This window comes from Perissodus microlepis, chromosome 5 (genome assembly GCF_051167445.1).
Source record: "Perissodus microlepis isolate ML-2025 ecotype Zambia chromosome 5, ASM5116744v1, whole genome shotgun sequence".
In the NCBI taxonomy this organism is placed as follows: domain Eukaryota; kingdom Metazoa; phylum Chordata; class Actinopteri; order Cichliformes; family Cichlidae; genus Perissodus; species Perissodus microlepis.
The window spans coordinates 13,014,626-13,033,864 of NC_140465.1; the positions used below are offsets into that span (position 1 = coordinate 13,014,626).

The following is a 19,239-nucleotide window of genomic DNA, read 5'->3' on the forward strand; positions in this document are numbered from 1 at the left end:
ATCTCCGAGTGTTTCTACACAGCAGCTGGGCAATACTGTTAACATGTGTGGCATCAACCCTGTGGTCTGAGTGTTTGTCATCTCAGGTCTGAATTTAATGAATTCTGTGCTTTTCACCCTGGTTTTCATCATCGGTTTTCTGGACAGTGTCAAATGCTTCACTCTGAGTCATCAGTCACACACGGGCACAAACAGACACACATACACACACAGTAAAACAGACACACACACACACACACATATAAAGGGCAGATAAAAAGATGAGACACAGAGGAGGAGGAATAAATGCTGGAAGAACATGTTGCCCAGGAGCACATGTTGCTGTGCAGAACACACATTCATCCTTCTTTTAATCCTCCGGCTAACCAAACATGCATCAACAGTGCCATCTAGTGAAACTTTACTGGCTTACATCCTATTATGTCACCATGAAAAACGTCCAAATAGCAGGCATATCAACTTATAACTGAAAATGGAAATTACTTAGAAATATATGGTAAAGAAAAACAGGCTGCATGTTGCTATAAAAGGAAACAAAACGACGAAAGACATCAAATTCCCAGAAGCATCGCCTCACAGCAACATTTACATTTTTAGACTTACAGAACTACCTGCTGCAGGATTTAAATCTATAACCCACAATCTGGCGAGGGTGTTAAAAGGAAGGAGGAGGTGTGAGAACACGAGGACTGACCAAACGGGCGCATCACCTCTTATCGCACACACTTCAGCTAAAACTGTGCTACCAATTTTCACATGAAAAAAAAAAAAAAAAGCATTCTTTACAGTTCAACACATTCAACCAAAGCTTCGCAAAAGCAGCTTTCCTGTTGGCCATTTGCACGACCATTTTTGTACATCTCTCAAGCTATTCTATTCATTTATTTATATTTTCCACTACTACCACTATTCTTTTTAGGTTTCGTTTTTATGTATTCCCTGGCGAGTGCTTCATCTTTTCTCATTTTTTCTTTATATGAAGGTGAAAGAGAAACAGAATTTTGATTCTCTTGAATGTCCTGTACAAGAAGCAAATTGACAAAAAAAAAAATATCTTTGACTCTTGAATTTTGTGTGTGTGTGTGTGTGTGTGTGTGTGTGTGTGTGTGTGTGTGTGTGTGTGTGTGTGTGTGTGTGTGTGTGTGTGTGTGTGTGTGGGGGGGGGGTTCTTCTTGGTTTGTAGAATACAAACGAGTCGACATCTTTAGTGCAAATATAAATTCTACACTATAACATGCAGAATTATAATAATACAAACACTTTCAAGAACGACAGATAAAGCTCAAAAGACTGATCAACAGTAAATTCTCATAAAAAGATTCATAGCTGGCACTCAGTCTATTTGTCCTTCTCTCCTAAGATTATCTTCATATATATCAGTGCCTTTAGTTTTTATTAGTTCCTTCATAATATTGTCACTGAAATGGATCCATCTGGAACTCTGCTAAGCAGATCTGAATTAGAATAGTATGAGCACTCATGTTGCTGTTTATCACGATTTCTTCACTGGAGACAGCAGATAAAAGAATGCTTTTAATATACAGGAATACGAACATTCACCCGTGGTCCACACGCAGGTATTAAAGTCTATTCTTCACACCCTTCCGGCTTCTGAAATTCAATAGCTTCAAGCAGATGCTTGTTGTTGTCTGCATGTCTCCGGGTGTTAGATGCTCAGCACTGAATACCTGTGCATACTAATTGCATTTTACTTGCAGCAGAAATGACACCTCTGAGGTGGAGAGAACAGGCAGGGGAAAACACAAACACAGGAGGTGCTAATGAAAGAAAGGAGAGGAGAAGGGACTAGGTGTTAATGTAAGGCGTCATCTCTTCTGTGTCTTCACTCGTGGTGTAACAGTTAAATATAGTCTCAGAATGAGACAGGATGACACACTGCAAGAGCCAAGTTGAATGCACTTCTTAAGAGCACCTTTGTAGGTGGGGTGAGAACTTGGACATGGTGAAATATGAGTCAGAAGTAGGAGTAGAAAAGAATCCAGCACTGTACAGAAAATAAACTTTGGAGGAGTACACAGATTCCCACATCACCTGATACACATTAAAAATAAATAAATAAACCCAATTTAAAAGCATCATCTGCCCCCAAAAAAGTATTTTTGTGGAAAAACCATTACAAATGTATTTTAAGGGTAAATGGTAAATGGTAAATGGCCTGCATTTGTATAGCGCTTTTCTAGTCCATAGGACCCCAAAGCGCTTTACACTACATTCAGTCATTCACCCATTCACACACACATTCACACACTGGCGATAGCAAGCTACATTGTAGCCACAGCTGCCCTGGGGCGCACTGACAGAGGCGAGGCTGCCGGACACAGGCGCCCCTGGGCCCTCTGACCACCACCAGTAGGCAAACATGGGGTTAGTATCTTGATAATATCTTCAGATATTAATAATAGCCACAACTGTGTGGTGGGGTACGATTAGGGTGGCAAGCCAGTACACTTCTAGTGCCATTCCCAATCTTGATAAATGGGGGTCTGCATCAGGAAGGGCATCCGGTGTAATATTTTTGCCATAGAGAAGATTCATAGATGTAGTGAAGGAGGATGTGTAGGAACTTGGCGTGACAGGAGGGCGCGAGGATGAGATGGAGAGAGTTGATCCACTGGGGTGATCCCTAAAGGAGAAGAAGCTCCTCTAATAATAGGGATTGTTAGCTATTATTAGTCCTAATCTTTACCCTAAATTTCAGTGGCACTATTTCTGAAAACACACTTCTTCCACAATGACATCATTAGTTAAAACAGACAGTGTTAACTGGGGAGTACAGCAAGAACACAGCTACAATTTGAGAAAGTGTTACACATTTGGCGAATAAGTGTGAAAAAGTCTGACCAAAATCACTAACAAGTCTGTAAAAGAAAAGATAGCTAGACTCTTATAGTATTATAGTTAATGTGAAAGAATTAATGGGCCGTAGATGGAAAGAGTCAACATTATGAGTGGATTGGCAGATGGAACGAACTTAATGCACAGGTATACATATGCAATGACACAGACAGACACACAAATACTCATGGCGGTGGTGGTGTTGGTCGGTAATGAGTGTGGGGTAAATGGCTAATGTGAATGTTTGTGACAGGCAGCCTGAGGCAGTGTGAGGAGCAGCTCTTCAGTGGGTACATGCCTTCACACCCCCCTAATCAACCCACCAGTAATGCTTAATGCTACCGAGGTTGTGTGCAGAGGCATAAGGCCAGAAGCGTGCGCTATATGTGCCAATATACTGTGGCGAGTGTCACAGAAGTGTGTGTGAGAATGCATCTGCCTTTAAGGAACATGGCAAGCGCAGAAATTACTCAAAGTGCATTTGAAAGTGTAATGGGGAAAGACAGGGGGCTTGGGAAAGCTGTTCTTGGAGCCTCCAGCTGCGTTTTTGCAAGGTCGTTTCCAATGTAAGGTCAATGGAAAATACAAAGAAGAGAGGGAAGCCCACCCGCTAAGAATGGAGGAGCTTTTAAATCAGTTCTTTGAATGCACTAAAAAGTTGAAGCAATACAGCACAAGCAGGAAAATGTTTATCATCTCATTATCTCAGAACTAAGGTCTTCTAGGTTTTGTCTTATCGTTTTTGGTCAATTAAGGATGGGTTATAGTTTAAGCAGGATAGAAATCAAGCTGAGGAATAATAAATGTGTTAGCTGAGCAGAAATAAGGGGGAGTTAGAGGCGAGACTGAAAAAGAAAGACAAGTGAGAAAGAGGAAAAGGTGGGAACCTCTAGGCTTCTCTCACTCACTGTGCAGGTTATCTACAGCAACTCTATCATCACTTAAAGGCTAAAAATAAATAAATAAATAAATAAAATCCCTTTCCTTTTACTTAAATAGTTTGCACCTGTACCTGTCAGGCTCAACCTTCTCAAACACGCTAGAAGCAATGACAGAGTCTCCTCAACACTTCTTTTCTGCTCTTTACAACCACAGACAGGCAACACTTTTAGTCCATCCCTCCTTGAACACAAACACACAGCTTCACACACACTGACGCCTTGTATTGACTTGTCCTGACAGAAAAAGTAGAAAACAAGGCTTTGAGGGGAAGTGCTCAGTTTGTCATTGCAATGCAACATTATTAAATGTTTGGTGCCCGTATCAGCGTAAGCTAAGCCAGCGGCTTCATTCAGTATTCATTACAGCGGGCTGGCACGCTGAAAAGACACTGCAGGACAAATCAATTGGAGGGGAGAAAGAGAGTGAGGGAGACGGGGTTGTAGGAAATCCACAATGTTTAACTTTAGCAGAGCCAAGTGAAGCCACCAGGGAGAGAACTGCTAATTAATCATCAGCAATAGTTCATTGCTCATAATTATACATAGATGTCACTAATAAGAGAAACACTCTATCCAAGTTTAACACACATAAAACACACTTGTTTAAGATACAAACACGTGTACACACACACACACACACACACACACACAGGAGGGTTTCCAGCCTTTGAGTCAAGCTTACTGCCTTTAGACATTATTTTCCATCTCACATCAAACTCCTCACACATCTGACTCACTAACGTCTCTGTTTGAAATCCTACACACACCACACTGCTGGCTTGACTCATTACCAGTCTAAATTATGAATATTGACAACATTTTGTTTCAACAAGCCTGCTTTGAGACAGTAAAATGCTGAAACATCACAGGTTCTGTATCCAATTGTCAAGTTTATTGTTGCCACGCTGTTAATACCAGGCCGCTTCTAAAAGGCGAGGGTGACGTGATTACCTACATTTAATTAAACACTAGGACATTAATGTGGAGTGTTAAAATTCATAGTAGGAGACACTTAGTGATCATATATTCTTGTTACTGACATGACCTGCAGAAGTAAGTCATTGCTGGCCACAAAGCACTACGAGAACCATCAGAAATTTCCATGATCTGTAGACACTGTATATTTCCACCATGACGTTTATGTTGCTCTCACATCATCAGAAACTCCAACCAATGCCAAACACAAATAGCATAGTAACACCTGTGACCACTGAGTTTTGCAGTATACTGAACTAAGCTTTCATGTACCAACTATGATGATAAGACAAATGTTACTAACTGAACAACAAGAAGACAATCAGATTTTGAATATCCAAATATCTGATTTATCTGCTTTTACAAACATGTTATTCAGAAGTGCAGAGCAAAAACATGGACACACAGATATCCCCTGCTTCACTAAAGCTTCAGTATTCAAAGTCAAAGCAGTAGAGGGTGCTGTTTACCACTACATTAGGGTAGTACTCTGCATCCATACTACTGCTAGATTTTACAATTTTAACCCTGGAGAACCCATGGGGTCAAATTTGACCCCATGGTTTCCCTAGAAAACCAATGGGGTCGGCTCTGACCCCATGGGTTCTCCAGGGTTAATGATAAAAAATTGAGTCATTATTTCATGTTAAAGTCTTGGAACAATTAACTTAGCCTAAAAAATATAAATAAATAGATCTACACAGCATCTCAACGAATTAACACTGCTCTTTTTAACTTTCTGGAACTTTAAACAATCACAAACACGTCTCCCCATATCTTTAAATTCATGTAAGAGCATTACCAAGGTTAAGCCTTAACAAATTAAGTATATTTTTATCAAGACGTGTCTAGTGAAATTATGCAGGACGTGAAGATTCAAATAAATGTGCTCCTGGCATAGATCCAGAAAACATCACTCACCAGTATCTTGGACTTTTCGTGCTCTTCGAGGGATTTTCCTTTCTCTATGATGAGGGCAGAGGTCAGCTCATCCAGGCCAGTGATTGCTGCATTCTCATTCTCCCTCTGGGCCAGTTTGGCCAACTCCTCCTTCACCATGGTCTGTTGACGTTCAAAGCTAAAGTAATTGAAACATGAGATCTATTAACCTTTGACACTTTATTTTGCAATGGAAAGCCCCCTGAAGTTTTTGTTCACATAGTGGGTTAGCCACTGAGGTTTTACAGATATTGCTTTATGCAAAGCATTACAAATAAATGTGGAAAACGCCTACAGAAGTCACTTCCAGAATGTTACACATGGTTTTCCACTGTAATGTGATAGAAAAATAAAATATAGATAGAGTAAATTAACTGCATTGCAATGAGCATGAGTGAGAACTGCTGGACTTCAATATGTAAGTCTTCAGAGGCTCAGCACAGCATATAGGCACTCCAACAGCACAGAAACATGCCCGTTATACAGAGTAATGTAGCACAGGCAGTGTCAATAGGTCACTCGGCATGTGTACGTTTGCAAAACATTGCACACTGTGTGCACGTCATTTCAAATATCTGTCAACTACATGTATTCAACATGAATTCAGCTGCAGCTGTTCCTTAACCAACTATGACAGAAATACAACTCAATTTGTGACAATTTGATATCTGAAATCAAGAATGTGTCTCAAACAGGTTTACAGTCTATGGCATGTAAAATCCAAGAAAATCCAAGTCCTTAGCCTTGTGAACATGGTAAGAAAAAAAAAAAAAAAAGCTCCTGTCAGTAACTGTGAAAACTAGAAGAAACTTCAGAAAAAGCACCAGAGGAGTGATCCCTCTACAGACAAACAACAGGTAGTGTGTGTACAAAACAGAGCAACTTACAGGACAAATTCTAAACATGTAAACAAGCATGACTGAACACAAGGGAACAGTGACCTTGACATTGTGAGCACCTACTTTTTCCGCATTTCCTCTTGAATTTCTTTAGAAGATGGTCCTGATGGTTTTGCACCTAACACACAATTGGATAAGGATTACTGATGCATATAAAAATGACAGTATGAACCCGTTTGCAGGATTTGCAGCAGGGTTAGGGGTGTGTATAATAAGATCCCTTCAGACATGAATCATGGCAAAGCTATCTACTGCAATTATACTATATTCTGATGCTGTGCTCAAGAATCAGTGCATGGGAACATGTTTGCTGTGGTTACAATGGGAAGTTTGTGAGACAGGAAAGGCCTTTGACCAGCGACATACTTGATGGTGGTGGTTTGTGACTGTCCGGCAAGGACTTTGGTGGCTTGTTGCTGTCAGACCCCCGAGACTCCCTCATCCTGCGGAGCACATCTTCTGAGAGCTGGATGGGATTAATAAACACATGCAATGCAGTGTAAATGTATACCAGATTAAATCTTAAGAGGTTTAAAGTCCATCGCCTAGCCTATTCAAGTGTCCTATAACACAGAAAATACTTCTGTACACCTCACCAATCCAATGACCAGGTATTGAAACAAATGCTAGCTAGCTATTTGCCTGCATGGATAGAAAAGATTACATATTCTCATGCTGCAAAACTGCAAATATGTTGACGACAATCCCCATGTTTCATGACATGTACTTCTGATTACAGAAGTCAACAACAGCAAAGGACTTAACGTGTTTGCTGTTGTTGACATAGCGTCTTAGCTATCAGCGGTTTGCTGTGGAAATAACACCAGCATCTCATGTGACCAAGTGCTGTGAAATTGTCCGCTGTGCTAGCATTTTATCAGTCATCCATTACACTACTAAAATAATAACCTACTAATCTAAGAAAGAGGGCAACAGTTGCTGGACATGACAGGAAAAAGAAGTTCTGACCCGGGTTCATTTAAGGACACTGGACCTGTCAGGCTCGCAGCAGACAGACGGATACCACCATAAAATCCCACTACTGCCTCTGCCATTAGCCGCTATACCGTAACAATAATAATAATAATAATAATAATAATAATAATTAAAACTGGTGTGGATTACCCCTAAAGCAACAACGTTGTACTCTATACCTTCACTCCTTCAATTACTGTGACCTTCTCGTCTTCGTCCAGTCCGAATGACACTTTCCTCGCCGTGCTCCCGTTTCCACCCATTTTCACCAGTTTTCCGTTCCCACTCAATTAAATCACGCAATACAAGCCAAGTCGACTGTTATGTGAAGAAGACATAAATTGGAGAGCAGCTCGAGTCGCCGCCACAGCGACTGCTGGTCAAAATACTCCAATAAAGGTCATTTTAACGCTGCAGTATCCTGAAAGCTCATTGGCCAGATTTTACATTACGGATCCAATGGCTAACAGTAGCTTATCGTAAAAGGACGAAGGGTTGATGGGAATTGTAGTTAAACGCAAGACTGACGAATCTAAAACGCGACCTGTGCGGTATATTTAAGATCATACAGAGCGCATTTGCTCACACACACACACACACTATAGATACTAGAAAAAAACAATTGAAACAAAGAGTTCACTGTTTATTCTTTAGTTCATGGAATGCTTAACACCTTGATTTGACATGGCTGGAATATTGTACAATAAATGCACTTCAATAAAAAGGCAATTTTAAACATCATTTCCAAAGGATTTCACCATCAAATGTTGTCAAGAGTGGAATTTTGTTGTGATGCAACTTGTGAACTCTTGTCCAACAAAAGGAAAAGAATATTTTAATCAATCACCCCACATAAAACAACAAATTTACATTTGAGGATAAAATATTTCAAATCAGGAAAAATGCAAATGAATCATATTATGAAAAACATCATTGCAACCCCCTATTTTTTATTTTTTTGCATATTGGTTACAACACTATGCTGATGAATACTGCTAGCTTAAATACAGCAATCACCTCATACCAAATATTGTATTTTCCTTGGCAACAGTATGCAATATACTTATCCATGTCAATGTATTACAATGATCCAATGCAAGTGCCTGACCTTGTTTGTCAAAAGACAAAAGTTTAAACTACGTAATGAAACTGTATCAATACCCCCATTAGATACTATGAAAACAGTTGTTTTTGGTGTACGTTCACCACTTGTGGTAACATTTGTAACTCTGAACATAAGGGAAAAAAATCAAATCTGCAACAGCAACCTTTGGCAGCAAGCAAAACTGGAAAACCACTGGTATCAATCACAAGATTGACATGGAATACACAAATAAGTTTGTGCAAATTTTGTCTTTTATCTCACACACATAACTTGCCAACAAATGTCATTTCACTGGCAGCATTGATTAATCTGGAATTAAAGTAAAAAGCACACAAAAAAAACAAAAATGAAAAGATGTCATCCACAAGATCTGGCTTCAATTGTTAGGAATTATCCTTTGTGTCTGTGACATTCTGACCTTTAACACCAATGCGTTGCCTGTATTCAGCAGCTCCCTATTATAATGAAGTGACATACAACACAACAACACTGTTTTACTTGTCAACACATACCAAATGAATTAGCACAAGTCTTTGAAGTGTTTCCAATAAGCAATGTGACCAGTGCAAACTGATTAGCCTGATCGGTCACAAATCTTAAGTCAGATGAGATGCTGTTACTGAAAGTCTTCAGTGGGAATGTACAGATGTAAGGTTTCCATCACAAGAATGTTTGATCAGTTTTATAAACTTTTGTAATTAAAATAGGTTTAAAACATCATCGGTGAGAACTGAGATATTCATTGTTGCATTAGTGCTGGAATGACAGAAAATGTGGTGAGACGAGTCAATAAACTCCCAGAAATAAGAGCTTGCAGAGCAGAATCATTATCAAGCCTGTTGGGGCCACAATGAGGGGCAGCGCTCCCATTTGGGAGCTGGAGCAGCAGCAGCAGCAGCAGCAGCAGCAGCAGCAGCAATGCACTCTGGACAATGTTACAAAAGCAGTTGCTAAATTCACAGTCCTTCAGAAATAAGTTTTTTTTTTTCTTTGTTTGTTTGTTTGTTTTAAGCGCCCACTCTTTCAGGCCTCCAAAAAAAGACCACTATCACCCTCCTTGGTGTCCAACTGCTTTGTTCTGCACCAATTTCACTGATCCCCATATTGCTGACAACACTACACATGCACAACAATTTTAGTCCAGCTGTACAACTCTTGACCCCTTCACACAATTACAGGTCTCCAGCGGTCAGCTTCAACGCTGTTAACGCTGCTGGACCCATAGGGTCCGGAGGCAACATCATCCAGGTATGCTCCAACCATGCGAGTACTGCTCGGACCAGAGCCATCAATCTGGGTGGAGGAATAGTACAGGCCCTGGTCATTCATCTCCTTACGACCAAGGTTTGCAGCGACGGTTGGAGGAAGGTGGACATCGCTTTCATCTGGCTCATCTACCTGCGACTTGTAGGAGAATAGGATCTTGGGCTCTGAACTGCAGAGATGAGGGAAAAGGTAAGCTTTTATTTGTACAGACCTAAAACTGTCAGCTCCTGCAGTGTTCATCAAATAAATCAAGCATCTAAACTGATGTAAGAGAAAACCACTTCATGGTCATATCTATAGGCTACATTTCCTGAATCCTGTCTGACATAAGTCCTCAATACAAACATAATTACAAAGACTAAAACTAACACTGAAACAAACAAAATAAATAAAACAAACTAAAATATTAAATTTTCAAACAAAAAAGCTAAACTGAAATTAGCAAATTCACCTGGAAACTAAACCAAAAGCAAAGCTGAATTTAAAAAACAAGGAAGTAGAAAAAATAAAAACTAATAAGAAAAAAAAAACAAATGTATAATAAGTGCTGATTACACTCTTATTCTCTACATCTCATGTGACTACATACCCAAAGAAGCCTTTGAGGAATGTGACATAAATGAGTGGAGCGAAGGCAGAGAAGTACAGGAACGTTGTGACATCCACACAGCTGGTTCACAGGAGAAAGAGCAAACCGTCTCAGTAAGCTTATTCAGCTCTCAGCTTCACAAAAAGCATAACCAACAGATTGCTGCCTGACTATTATGTTCAGATTCGCCCGTATAAACTCCACTGAACTTTGGTGGACCCAGCAAAACAGTGAGTCATCCCAGTGGGTGCAACTCAGCCAACAAAATTAAAATACTAAGAGGTTTTAAAACAGGCAGCCAGCTCCATATCAAGGGCATTTTCTAATAGGCTTACAAAGCATTAGAGCCACAGCTGCTCTGAATGCAGCTATTGTTTCTTCTTAGAAGCATAAAATTAAATATGAGGCTTGATTTACTTATTTTAATCACAAAAAAAAATCTAAATTGGCTTTATAGCTATATAATGTATTTTTGATGTAATATAAGCAAATATGCTTCAGAATACTGACCATAGTCCCTCTATGACTCCAGCACACAACAGAGCACTGCCGAGGCCCTGAACGAGGTTCAGCAATGACAGGATGGCAGCATAGACGTAGAAACTCCTCTTAGCTGGAGAAAGGAAGCCAAACAGAGATCAATCAGGGTTTTGCAGGTAAATTTAATATGTTAAATACCAAGTTTGGCTTTAACGATATTTGAGTAAGAAAAGTGTTTTCCCCCCCTCTCTTTCAGTCTTTATAGACTGTTAATTTTCACTTGATGAAAAAAAAAAAAAAACCAGTGGGACATGCAAAAGTTTGACTATAATTAAGATACTTTTACTGCCCTTTATGTCAGGAAACTGGAGCCATCAAAATGATCTATGCTCTCTCGTTGCCGCCCCCTACTGGCCTCTACTGTGGATAATGACTCACTATAAATAAGACCCTTTATGGAACTTCGCTGATAAATCCCCCAACTACTCTAACTATATAGCAAAGGTCAACAACAATGGCTCTTCTGATCAACTGTGTGAGGATGTGAAAATGAAGACAATGACACAAACGCAGCAGAGGAAATACAACTGCGTGAGGTAAGTATAGATGTGGTTTTAAAAAGTTAACCTATAAAAGACAAGACATGACTTTATGTGGCCAATTAGGTCAAAAATACTTCTGCTATTGAAAAACTGTAACATTTTTTTTTATCATATCAAAAGTTAGGAGCAATTCTACTTCTCCAATCTTAACTTTGTTGTTTAATGCAATTTAACTTTTAACTCACATGGCAGAGATATCCTTTCTCTTACTGGAGTTTTTGGTAAGATCACAATCAAAGAGTACACCTATTTAAAAAAAGACAAATATGAGATAACAGGCTGATCATTTATGGTAAAGGATCTTTTTGCTCATGCTGCCATTATAATGGAGTTACTGACCAGAAAGAAAAAGCAGGAGCTTGCCAGCCAGAAGTGCCGGCCCCCGTGACCATAGATGTTAAAGTCCTCCGCTGACAGATGACTGTCAGGATACAGTATCTCTAGCGTGCCCTGAGACAATGTATTATTCAGTTCATCTGCATGCAGAATTTCCTGCCACAATATGTCATGATGGTAATCATTTGAAACTATATTTAACCTCCCATCTGCCATTACCTGTGTGACTGAGTACGCCAGAGCCAACACAGCAGTAATAGCCAGCACACGCTTTATGCTGGATTTGCTCTCCAGGTGGCCTAATGAACAGAGGAAGAATCACGCTTAACAGGAAAACAGCTGCATTAAATTAATTGCACTTAGCACTGAAAAGAAAAAAACAAAAAACAAAAACATATTAAACATATTTGTCATGTAAAACGCTAGAAACATTACACATCTAAAAATAAAATGCGTGGTAAATGAGAACTGAAACCAACATGACAAACTCACCAAAAGCCAGTCCCAAGATGATGACACTGAGCTCAATAGCCAGCAAGAAAAAACGAGTGATTTCCCAGAGCACCTAAACAGAAAAGAAATCTTTAGGAGGAATTCCTGTTGTTAAGGAGATCAGCTGTGTATTAACACGTGTTAAGTCGAAGTACATAACTTTAAAGGTCAGCAGACACACCATTATGTTATATATTCATTCATTCATTCTTTTTTGGTAAATTTAATAGTTTAGCCCTGATAATGTGCAATGGAAATAACAGGTCCATCTCTCTAAGCTCCATAGTGATCTGCCTGGTATGTGTGGAATGAAGCTACGCCTTTTCTTTTAAACATGAAAGGTCAAAAACTTTTTTGGACACTTAATAAAAAGATATCTCTTGCAGGATAATGTCCCTGTCATTTCAGTACAAGTCAAATATTTATACTGACAGAAACCCAGACTGTTTTGTACACAAGAGACTTAGAAAAGGCATACATTTCAGTCTCTTATAAGCCTATAATTAAAAGACGTTTTAACAAATTCCAGGTATGCTCCCATTTGTACATTGCAGTAACATTAGGAATGGGAAGACACATATTAAATTGAAACAGTAGATAATAACTTGAAATTCAGCTCTGTTTTACAGCTTTTTCTGAAAACAAACTGACACCGTAACAGACTCAATCGTTTTGGGCGTGGCGTGGCTACGACCAAACGGGTGTCATTTCTATCACAGATTATAATTTTACTTTAAATTACAACTTGTAGCCATAAACCTGTAAAGTTTTACTTGTGGATCATGCGCTTGCTTACTTTGTCTACAATGGTGGCAGCACTGGATGCACTGACAGTCATGGACACTATAGCCCGGGTAATTCCAACTGCTGCAACAACAAAAACCTAAGAACCACAGCACACAACACGTTAGACTACATGATATAGTCTGTCAACATAACATGGTCATAATAAAATCATATACTGGTGGAAAATTAGGCCAAAGTACAGCTGATAACAATCCTGTACTCAACAACACTATTGACAACAGTTCCTTTATTGCTTTGCCAGGCTGAGGTAAGGTGTATTAATATACTGTTTGACAAATAGATCAATCTTTTACATCTTAAATGCTTTGGTATACCAGTTCAAAGAGGAAAAAGCACATCCACTGATTGTACAGTTTGTGTCCTACCAGCAAGTAAAAAGTGACGAAGATGGGGCTAGAGGTGAGTCGGATCTTTGCCCTGGCTGAGGGCAGCTTCCACATCAGGAATACAAAGAAGGCCACATTAGGCACGAGCAATAAAATGTCCCAGAACCGCACCCTGAAGCAGACAGGTGAATGTGAAGGGTAAATGAAGGGATTAAGTCCTTCAGCAAAGAGTGCATATCTATAAACATTTTTGATAATCTGGTAAATTTCTACTTTGAACAGTCTCTGTTTTGCACTTATAGTAACAGTAGTTTCAACAATAATTTTGCACAATCAACTGATTACCTGGATTCTCCAATGTCCTCATAGAGAACTTGTAGGCATTTGTGAGGCTTGGTGATGTTGTTTTGGGTATCAGGTTGCCAGGTTGAGAATGCTGTTGTGTTTCCCAGTGGCGTAGGTGAAACACTGCCATTGTCCTGAGAAAAACTAACCACAGTAGTCACTGTGGCTAGCATGGTGTCAGAGCCTGAGGGAAAAATATCTGATTAAGTCAAATAATATTTTAAACACGGTTAGTCATTTTGAAATGTGTAAGAACTTTACTGTGGGGGTACTGCAGGTACTGAAGGGTCTGCTTTAGCTACATACAAGATTGCTGTATCCTCCTTTAAAGAATTTATAGTTGGTCTTCTAGATAAAGCTATATACACGGGAACACTTCTTTAAGAAGTAGTGCAGTCGATGTATCAAGAAATCACAGCTCATGTACTTGAACGTTACATAATGAGAAACTCGACATCCAGTGTTCAGTGCCAAGCAGTAACACTAATCTCGTTAACATTTACTTGACGCCTACACAACAACTGGACAAGAGACAAGTTACAGTAGCCTTCCAAACTTGTCCACAGCTTACAAAAATACCAGGGGCTAAGACTAACATAAGTACATTTTTTGCTAGAGTCAGCTAAAGTTGAAAATGGGCAGGAATCATGTCGCAGCAGGACTTCTGCGTATTATTTATCGGAATACTTTCAGTTAGGGAAGGGGAATTTCAGACGTTAGCTAAGCCGCTAAGCTCGTTAGCTCCCGTCAGAATTTGTGTTGTTTATTAAACGAAACTACTCGCTCATTCCTCAGAAACAAATTCGTCAATGACAATAGTACTCATGGTACATGCGGCTTGTTTATGTTACATAAAGTACCAGAGCTTAAAACCCGATGGACTAGCGTTAGCAACAAAACAAACTGGTGGCAATGTACTGACGCCGACACACCGTGGAGCATGAAATAGTAAATATTAGCATCTTACCTTTTCAGAAGACTCGGAATTAAAGATATAGCTGCTGTAAAATATATTATTCAATAATGTAATTCAAGCACATGTGTTGTCATACACATAGTAATCGACCGACACACTGGTCTCCAACAGGGGACATAGCTATGCCGGATACTTTCGTTAACAAATTTCCCGTCGGGTCAGCTGACACTCTCACCCACCAAACAGAATGAGCAAGTCTCGCGAGATGTCATACTTATTAATGAAATGGATGTGGTAGTAGGGAGGTTTTGTTTACTTCAGCGGTCCCCAACCCCCGGGCCTCGGACCGGTACCGGTCCGTGAGTCGTTTGGTACCGGCCCGCGAGAGTTGAGGCTCAGGTGTGAAATGTATAGTTTTCAGGGTTTTTATCGGTTTTCAGCGTTATTTTGTTATTGTTTTTATCGTTTACTCGGTTTTCCTTGGTCTTTTCACGTGTGTTATGAATAAACCATCTTTTTTCGGTACCGGTACTAGTTTTATTTTGTTGTATTTATCCGCGACACCTTAAAGGCCGGTCCATGAAAATATTGTTGGGCATAAACCGGTCCGTGGCGCAAAAAAGGTTGGGGACCGCTGGTTTACTTAATACTTAAGTAAGTAAAACACAAAGCACAAAAGACTGATCTCTCACAAATGTGTAAAATAGCGTGTATGGTTGTGAAGACTAATTATATAATGATAATATATTATGAAACAGAGGCCCTGGGGATTTTGTAAGGAGTTTATTTATCAGTTAAAGTAGAAAAACATCTTTAAAAGTACATCTTTATTTTAAAGTGTTCTTCCTTGTTTACATTATATTAGGAGTGCATTATGCTGCAGTAATAAAAAATATATTTATCCACATTCCCCTCATGTCTGCGCTAGTCTTTCAGTCAATCTGCAAGTATTTCACTCATATTAACAACTTTATGTTGATGCCAAATTGAGAAGCATCCCTCCGTCATTATGTAAAGCCTCTAGTACAAGGCAAAACTGTTTTATTGTACAAGTCTTAACTTAAATTATTTACTATTTTTTTCTATGCACAGTTTGTTAAATTGTGGTAACAATTATGAATAAATTGTGACACGGCCTTTTGGGTGACCTGACATCATCCTGTAGGCCAGGTGCACTGGTTCAGTTAAGTTAGCTTTAAATGTATAAATGTGAGTCTTTCCACTGGTAGGGCTAACATTGTAGAAGCTCAGCCTGTGGGTCTTGAAGCTCAGCTTGATCTCAAGTCTGCGTGACACTGTGGTCCTCTTCAAAGGCACACTGTGACTTTGCTCGAAGGCAGTCAGAAGGTTGTTGAACCACATCAGACACCAAGAGCTTCGACTGCTTTCCAGAGCAGATGGCACCCCGCTGCGTTCTAGTTTCCCACTGTAGCACACGCCAATGATCCAAGGTGACCCCTCCAGCTCCACCTCCCAGCAATGATCACCTTCAGAGAAGCTTTGGTTGCTGAGGACCTGGAAGAAGCTGGCGAACCTCTTAGGAGAGGACGGGTAGTTCTGTTTGGCAGCACTAAATGTGGCCGTTTTCAAGTCCTCTGAGAGAACAAGGTTAGGGTGGACTGTTTCTGGATCAAATGTGATCTCAGAAGGGTTGAGGGTGTTTCGAAGAGAGCGCTGAATCTCTCCGAGTCTTTCCCTCAGCTCAGCATTCATGTTTTCCACCTTGGGACAAGCCTGTGCAAGATTGACTTTTACATTAACAAGCTCTTCCTGTTCTCCCACTTGTTTTGAAATCAAATCTGCAATTTGTGGTTGCAAACGTTGGAGCTCTTCACTAAATGTTGCCCCATCCTCTTCTTTCAAAAGGGATTCAGCTGTTTGCAAAGCCTGCCTCAGCTGCTCGGTCAGCTCAGAGGCCTGACTGACCCGAGAGCATATGATGGCCTCAGGTAGACCTAACTGTTCTTCAATCATCTGTGTCACTCCCTCGATGTAGTTCTGCGACAGCTCCTTTATCTTCTCTAACAGGCCGGATGCTTTCTCTCTCAGCCGACCACTAGCAGTGGTCACCTCTAACTCCAACTCCTTTTCTTTCTTAAGGACACCCTCTGCCATCTCTAACTTGAGGTTCAGCTCAGTCACTTGCGACGCCAGTTTAAACTTTGGTTCATCCAGTTCCATTTTGCCTCTGCCACCACCTTTTTCCTGATCCATTGAAAAGGGATGCTCTGTGGATCCAGACCCAATTCGAAACGCATCCTTTGCTTTGCATTCTTCGCTCTCCTCTTGGAGCTCTCCAGCTTTTTCTTGAACTTGGTGATATTTGGCTTCAGATTCCTCTGTCATAGAGCTATGATCGCTCTCGACCGTTACATAGCTGCCATCAGCAAGGTTTCCAGGGGGGAGGACTTTCCCAGCAGTGGCTTTGTAGGTTTCTACAATACTACGCATTTTGAAGTTCTTTACGAGGGCATCGGATCCCTGGTACTCAGAATGACACTCGGGGCAGTTGTGATGGTCAAGGCCTTCTGCCATGGTCTCAAGACAGGCAAAGCAGTAGAAATGACCGCAAGGAAGAGAAACTGGGTCAGAGAATAGTTGCAGGCAAATGGGACATGTAAGCTCCAAAGCCAAAGCCTCTTCATTCTCACTCTCAGACATGATGACAGGTGCTGAAAAAAAAAAAACAAGGGTAAACATTTGCAATGGTAAGTAATTCACAATACACAATTAATGTAATTGTTTGCTAGGGTTTGTACTGATTATCAAAAAGGGCTTAAATTCTACACTAATTATTATGAATGAATGCATATATGACTACATGTATGAATCACAGATCAATTTTCAATACTTTTTACTATGTAAAAGTATTGATTTTACATATGCAAGTTAAAACAACAATGGGAAAGAAAAATACATTATTAAAAGAGATTCTGGAGTAGCACTGCATATCTCTGAAGGCACCATTAATGATGATTGGCATTACAGATGTTTCGGAACAATATATGCTGCCAGAAAGAAGGCGTGCTGATGTCAGCAAGACAATGCCATAACACTTTGTTCGTGTATTACAGCAGTATGTTACTAAACTGGTTTGGCAGCGGTCCAGACCTAATGCAAACACAGTAGAAAGAAAAAAAATGCTCTTTAGCTTCTGTCTTCTTAATGACCAAACTGCAAACCAACCAAGTTTTACATTTGTTTGTTTTGTTTGAGCATTAAAATGAAGTGTATTTCACCTGGCAGAGGAGAAAAACAACTATTACAACAAAACACAGGGGAAAGGACACCAGTGAGGCACTTGCTGATGTGGGTAGACATCATTTACAGAACTTTGGCCATGACCATGACAGTAATGATAGATGTACAGTTAGAATCACTATCAGAAAAATATATGTGCAACCGTAACATTGATTTGCAGCTCTGTTACTTCTATCCCGGCTATGTTTTTGTCATTATCTAATAACAAATATTTATTTTCTCGGCTTCCAAAAGGTTTAATCTGGTTTCATTTTCATGGTCTGGGGGTTGGATGCATAATGTATTTGAGCGATATCGACTTCTTTTCTAGATAGGGTTGATAAGCTGAAAACAGCAAACACATTATGGAAACACAGACGGACAAACCACGTTTTTTTTGTTTGTTTTTTTAGTTTTCTGAAATGCATTACAATAAAAAAATGATAATTAGATATTTTCCCATAACTGGTAACGTCTACATTGTTCCCCGTGTCTCACATATTTTCTTGCAGTAGTAAAATCCGGAAGTTACACCAGTGACTAAGCACAACAACTGAAGAGTTGTAGTGCATTGAAAACAAAATAAGACCATATGTCAGCATCGTCACAGGATGCCTTTCACATGATACCTGCTGTAAACGAAAACTTGAAGTCATGGCCATAAAAGGGGAAACAGAAAGATCTACGAGTAACTGGTAAGAAGACTGTTAACCTGTTGGTTAAGTTTCGCTTTCCTGAGAACAGGACGCACACAAGCAGAATCCAAAGGTCACTTTCCTTCACATGTACGATGAACGTTTTCCTGCTAGGGTTGGAACAAAAGATGAGCTCACATAATTCGGCTTTGTTTTCTTATTAAATCGCACATTGCACGATTGCTCTTCAAAAGCCTCTCAAGCCCCAAATTTCTGGGGCATCGTGTAAAGCGTAAGCACTTATTTAGAAACATTAAATTATTATTATTATTTTAAAACATACCATCTAGCTTTAAAGACTTACCTGAAGGAACCGTAATTTTTTGTTGCTTCTTCCGTGTCAGGTGCGTCAAGAAAACGCCCTGCGCAGAGGTCCGCTGTAACCCTAGTAGCCTTCAGCAAACACTGACGCCGTCACCTACCCACGTGGAGCTAATAAAACTGCAGCTACCAAT

At 39.9% G+C, this 19,239-nt stretch overlaps 3 protein-coding genes across 5 annotated transcripts in view; all 3 read right to left on the reverse strand.

Annotated features, from left to right (window-relative positions):
- Positions 1-8,013, reverse strand: part of chchd6b (coiled-coil-helix-coiled-coil-helix domain containing 6b) — a 56,145-nt gene extending 48,132 nt beyond the window's left edge. Inside the window, exons 1-4 of one of the 3 annotated variants that reach the window (XM_084927954.1) lie at positions 7,765-8,013; positions 6,977-7,076; positions 6,674-6,728; positions 5,694-5,850 (exon numbers count right to left, since the gene is read on the reverse strand). In XM_084927954.1, the coding sequence (XP_084784080.1) occupies positions 5,694-5,850; positions 6,674-6,728; positions 6,977-7,076; positions 7,765-7,848 (396 nt within the window). In that variant the 5' untranslated portion in view covers positions 7,849-8,013. The remainder of the gene's footprint in view (positions 1-5,693; positions 5,851-6,673; positions 6,729-6,976; positions 7,077-7,764) is intronic. The other 2 variants (XM_084927955.1, XM_084927953.1) reach the window with 2 other exon arrangements.
- A 202-nt stretch (positions 8,014-8,215) lies between these two features.
- Positions 8,216-15,086, reverse strand: tpra1 (transmembrane protein, adipocyte asscociated 1). The gene is made up of 11 exons (XM_084927952.1): positions 14,901-15,086; positions 13,934-14,117; positions 13,628-13,760; positions 13,252-13,338; positions 12,456-12,528; positions 12,183-12,262; positions 11,967-12,077; positions 11,813-11,873; positions 11,056-11,158; positions 10,546-10,626; positions 8,216-10,125 (listed from the first exon to the last, which is right to left on the reverse strand). Exons 2-11 carry the CDS (start codon positions 14,104-14,106, stop codon positions 9,855-9,857), a joined length of 1,173 nt encoding a protein of 390 aa, XP_084784078.1. The 5' UTR covers positions 14,107-14,117; positions 14,901-15,086; the 3' UTR covers positions 8,216-9,854.
- Positions 15,087-15,617: 531 nt separating this feature from the next.
- On the reverse strand, positions 15,618-19,207 carry trim107 (tripartite motif containing 107). Its single transcript, XM_084927951.1, has 2 exons — positions 19,089-19,207; positions 15,618-17,521 (listed from the first exon to the last, which is right to left on the reverse strand). Exon 2 carries the CDS (start codon positions 17,508-17,510, stop codon positions 15,963-15,965), a length of 1,548 nt encoding a protein of 515 aa, XP_084784077.1. The 5' UTR covers positions 17,511-17,521; positions 19,089-19,207; the 3' UTR covers positions 15,618-15,962.
- Positions 19,208-19,239: the final 32 nt, after the last annotated feature.

Bases quoted from the DNA above. Each gene is read 5' to 3' on its own strand.
- tpra1 (XM_084927952.1), bottom strand. From the start codon at position 14,106: ATGCTAGCCACAGTGACTACTGTGGTTAGTTTTTCTCAGGACAATGGC. The intron at 12,529-13,251 runs GTAAGCAAGCGC...TTTTCTGTTTAG, and splicing joins CTGCCACCATTGTAGACAAA to GTGCTCTGGGAAATCACTCG. The intron at 12,263-12,455 runs GTGAGTTTGTCA...TCTGTTCATTAG, and splicing joins CATCTTGGGACTGGCTTTTG to GCCACCTGGAGAGCAAATCC.
- trim107 (XM_084927951.1), bottom strand. From the start codon at position 17,510: ATGTCTGAGAGTGAGAATGAAGAGGCTTTGGCTTTGGAGCTTACATGT.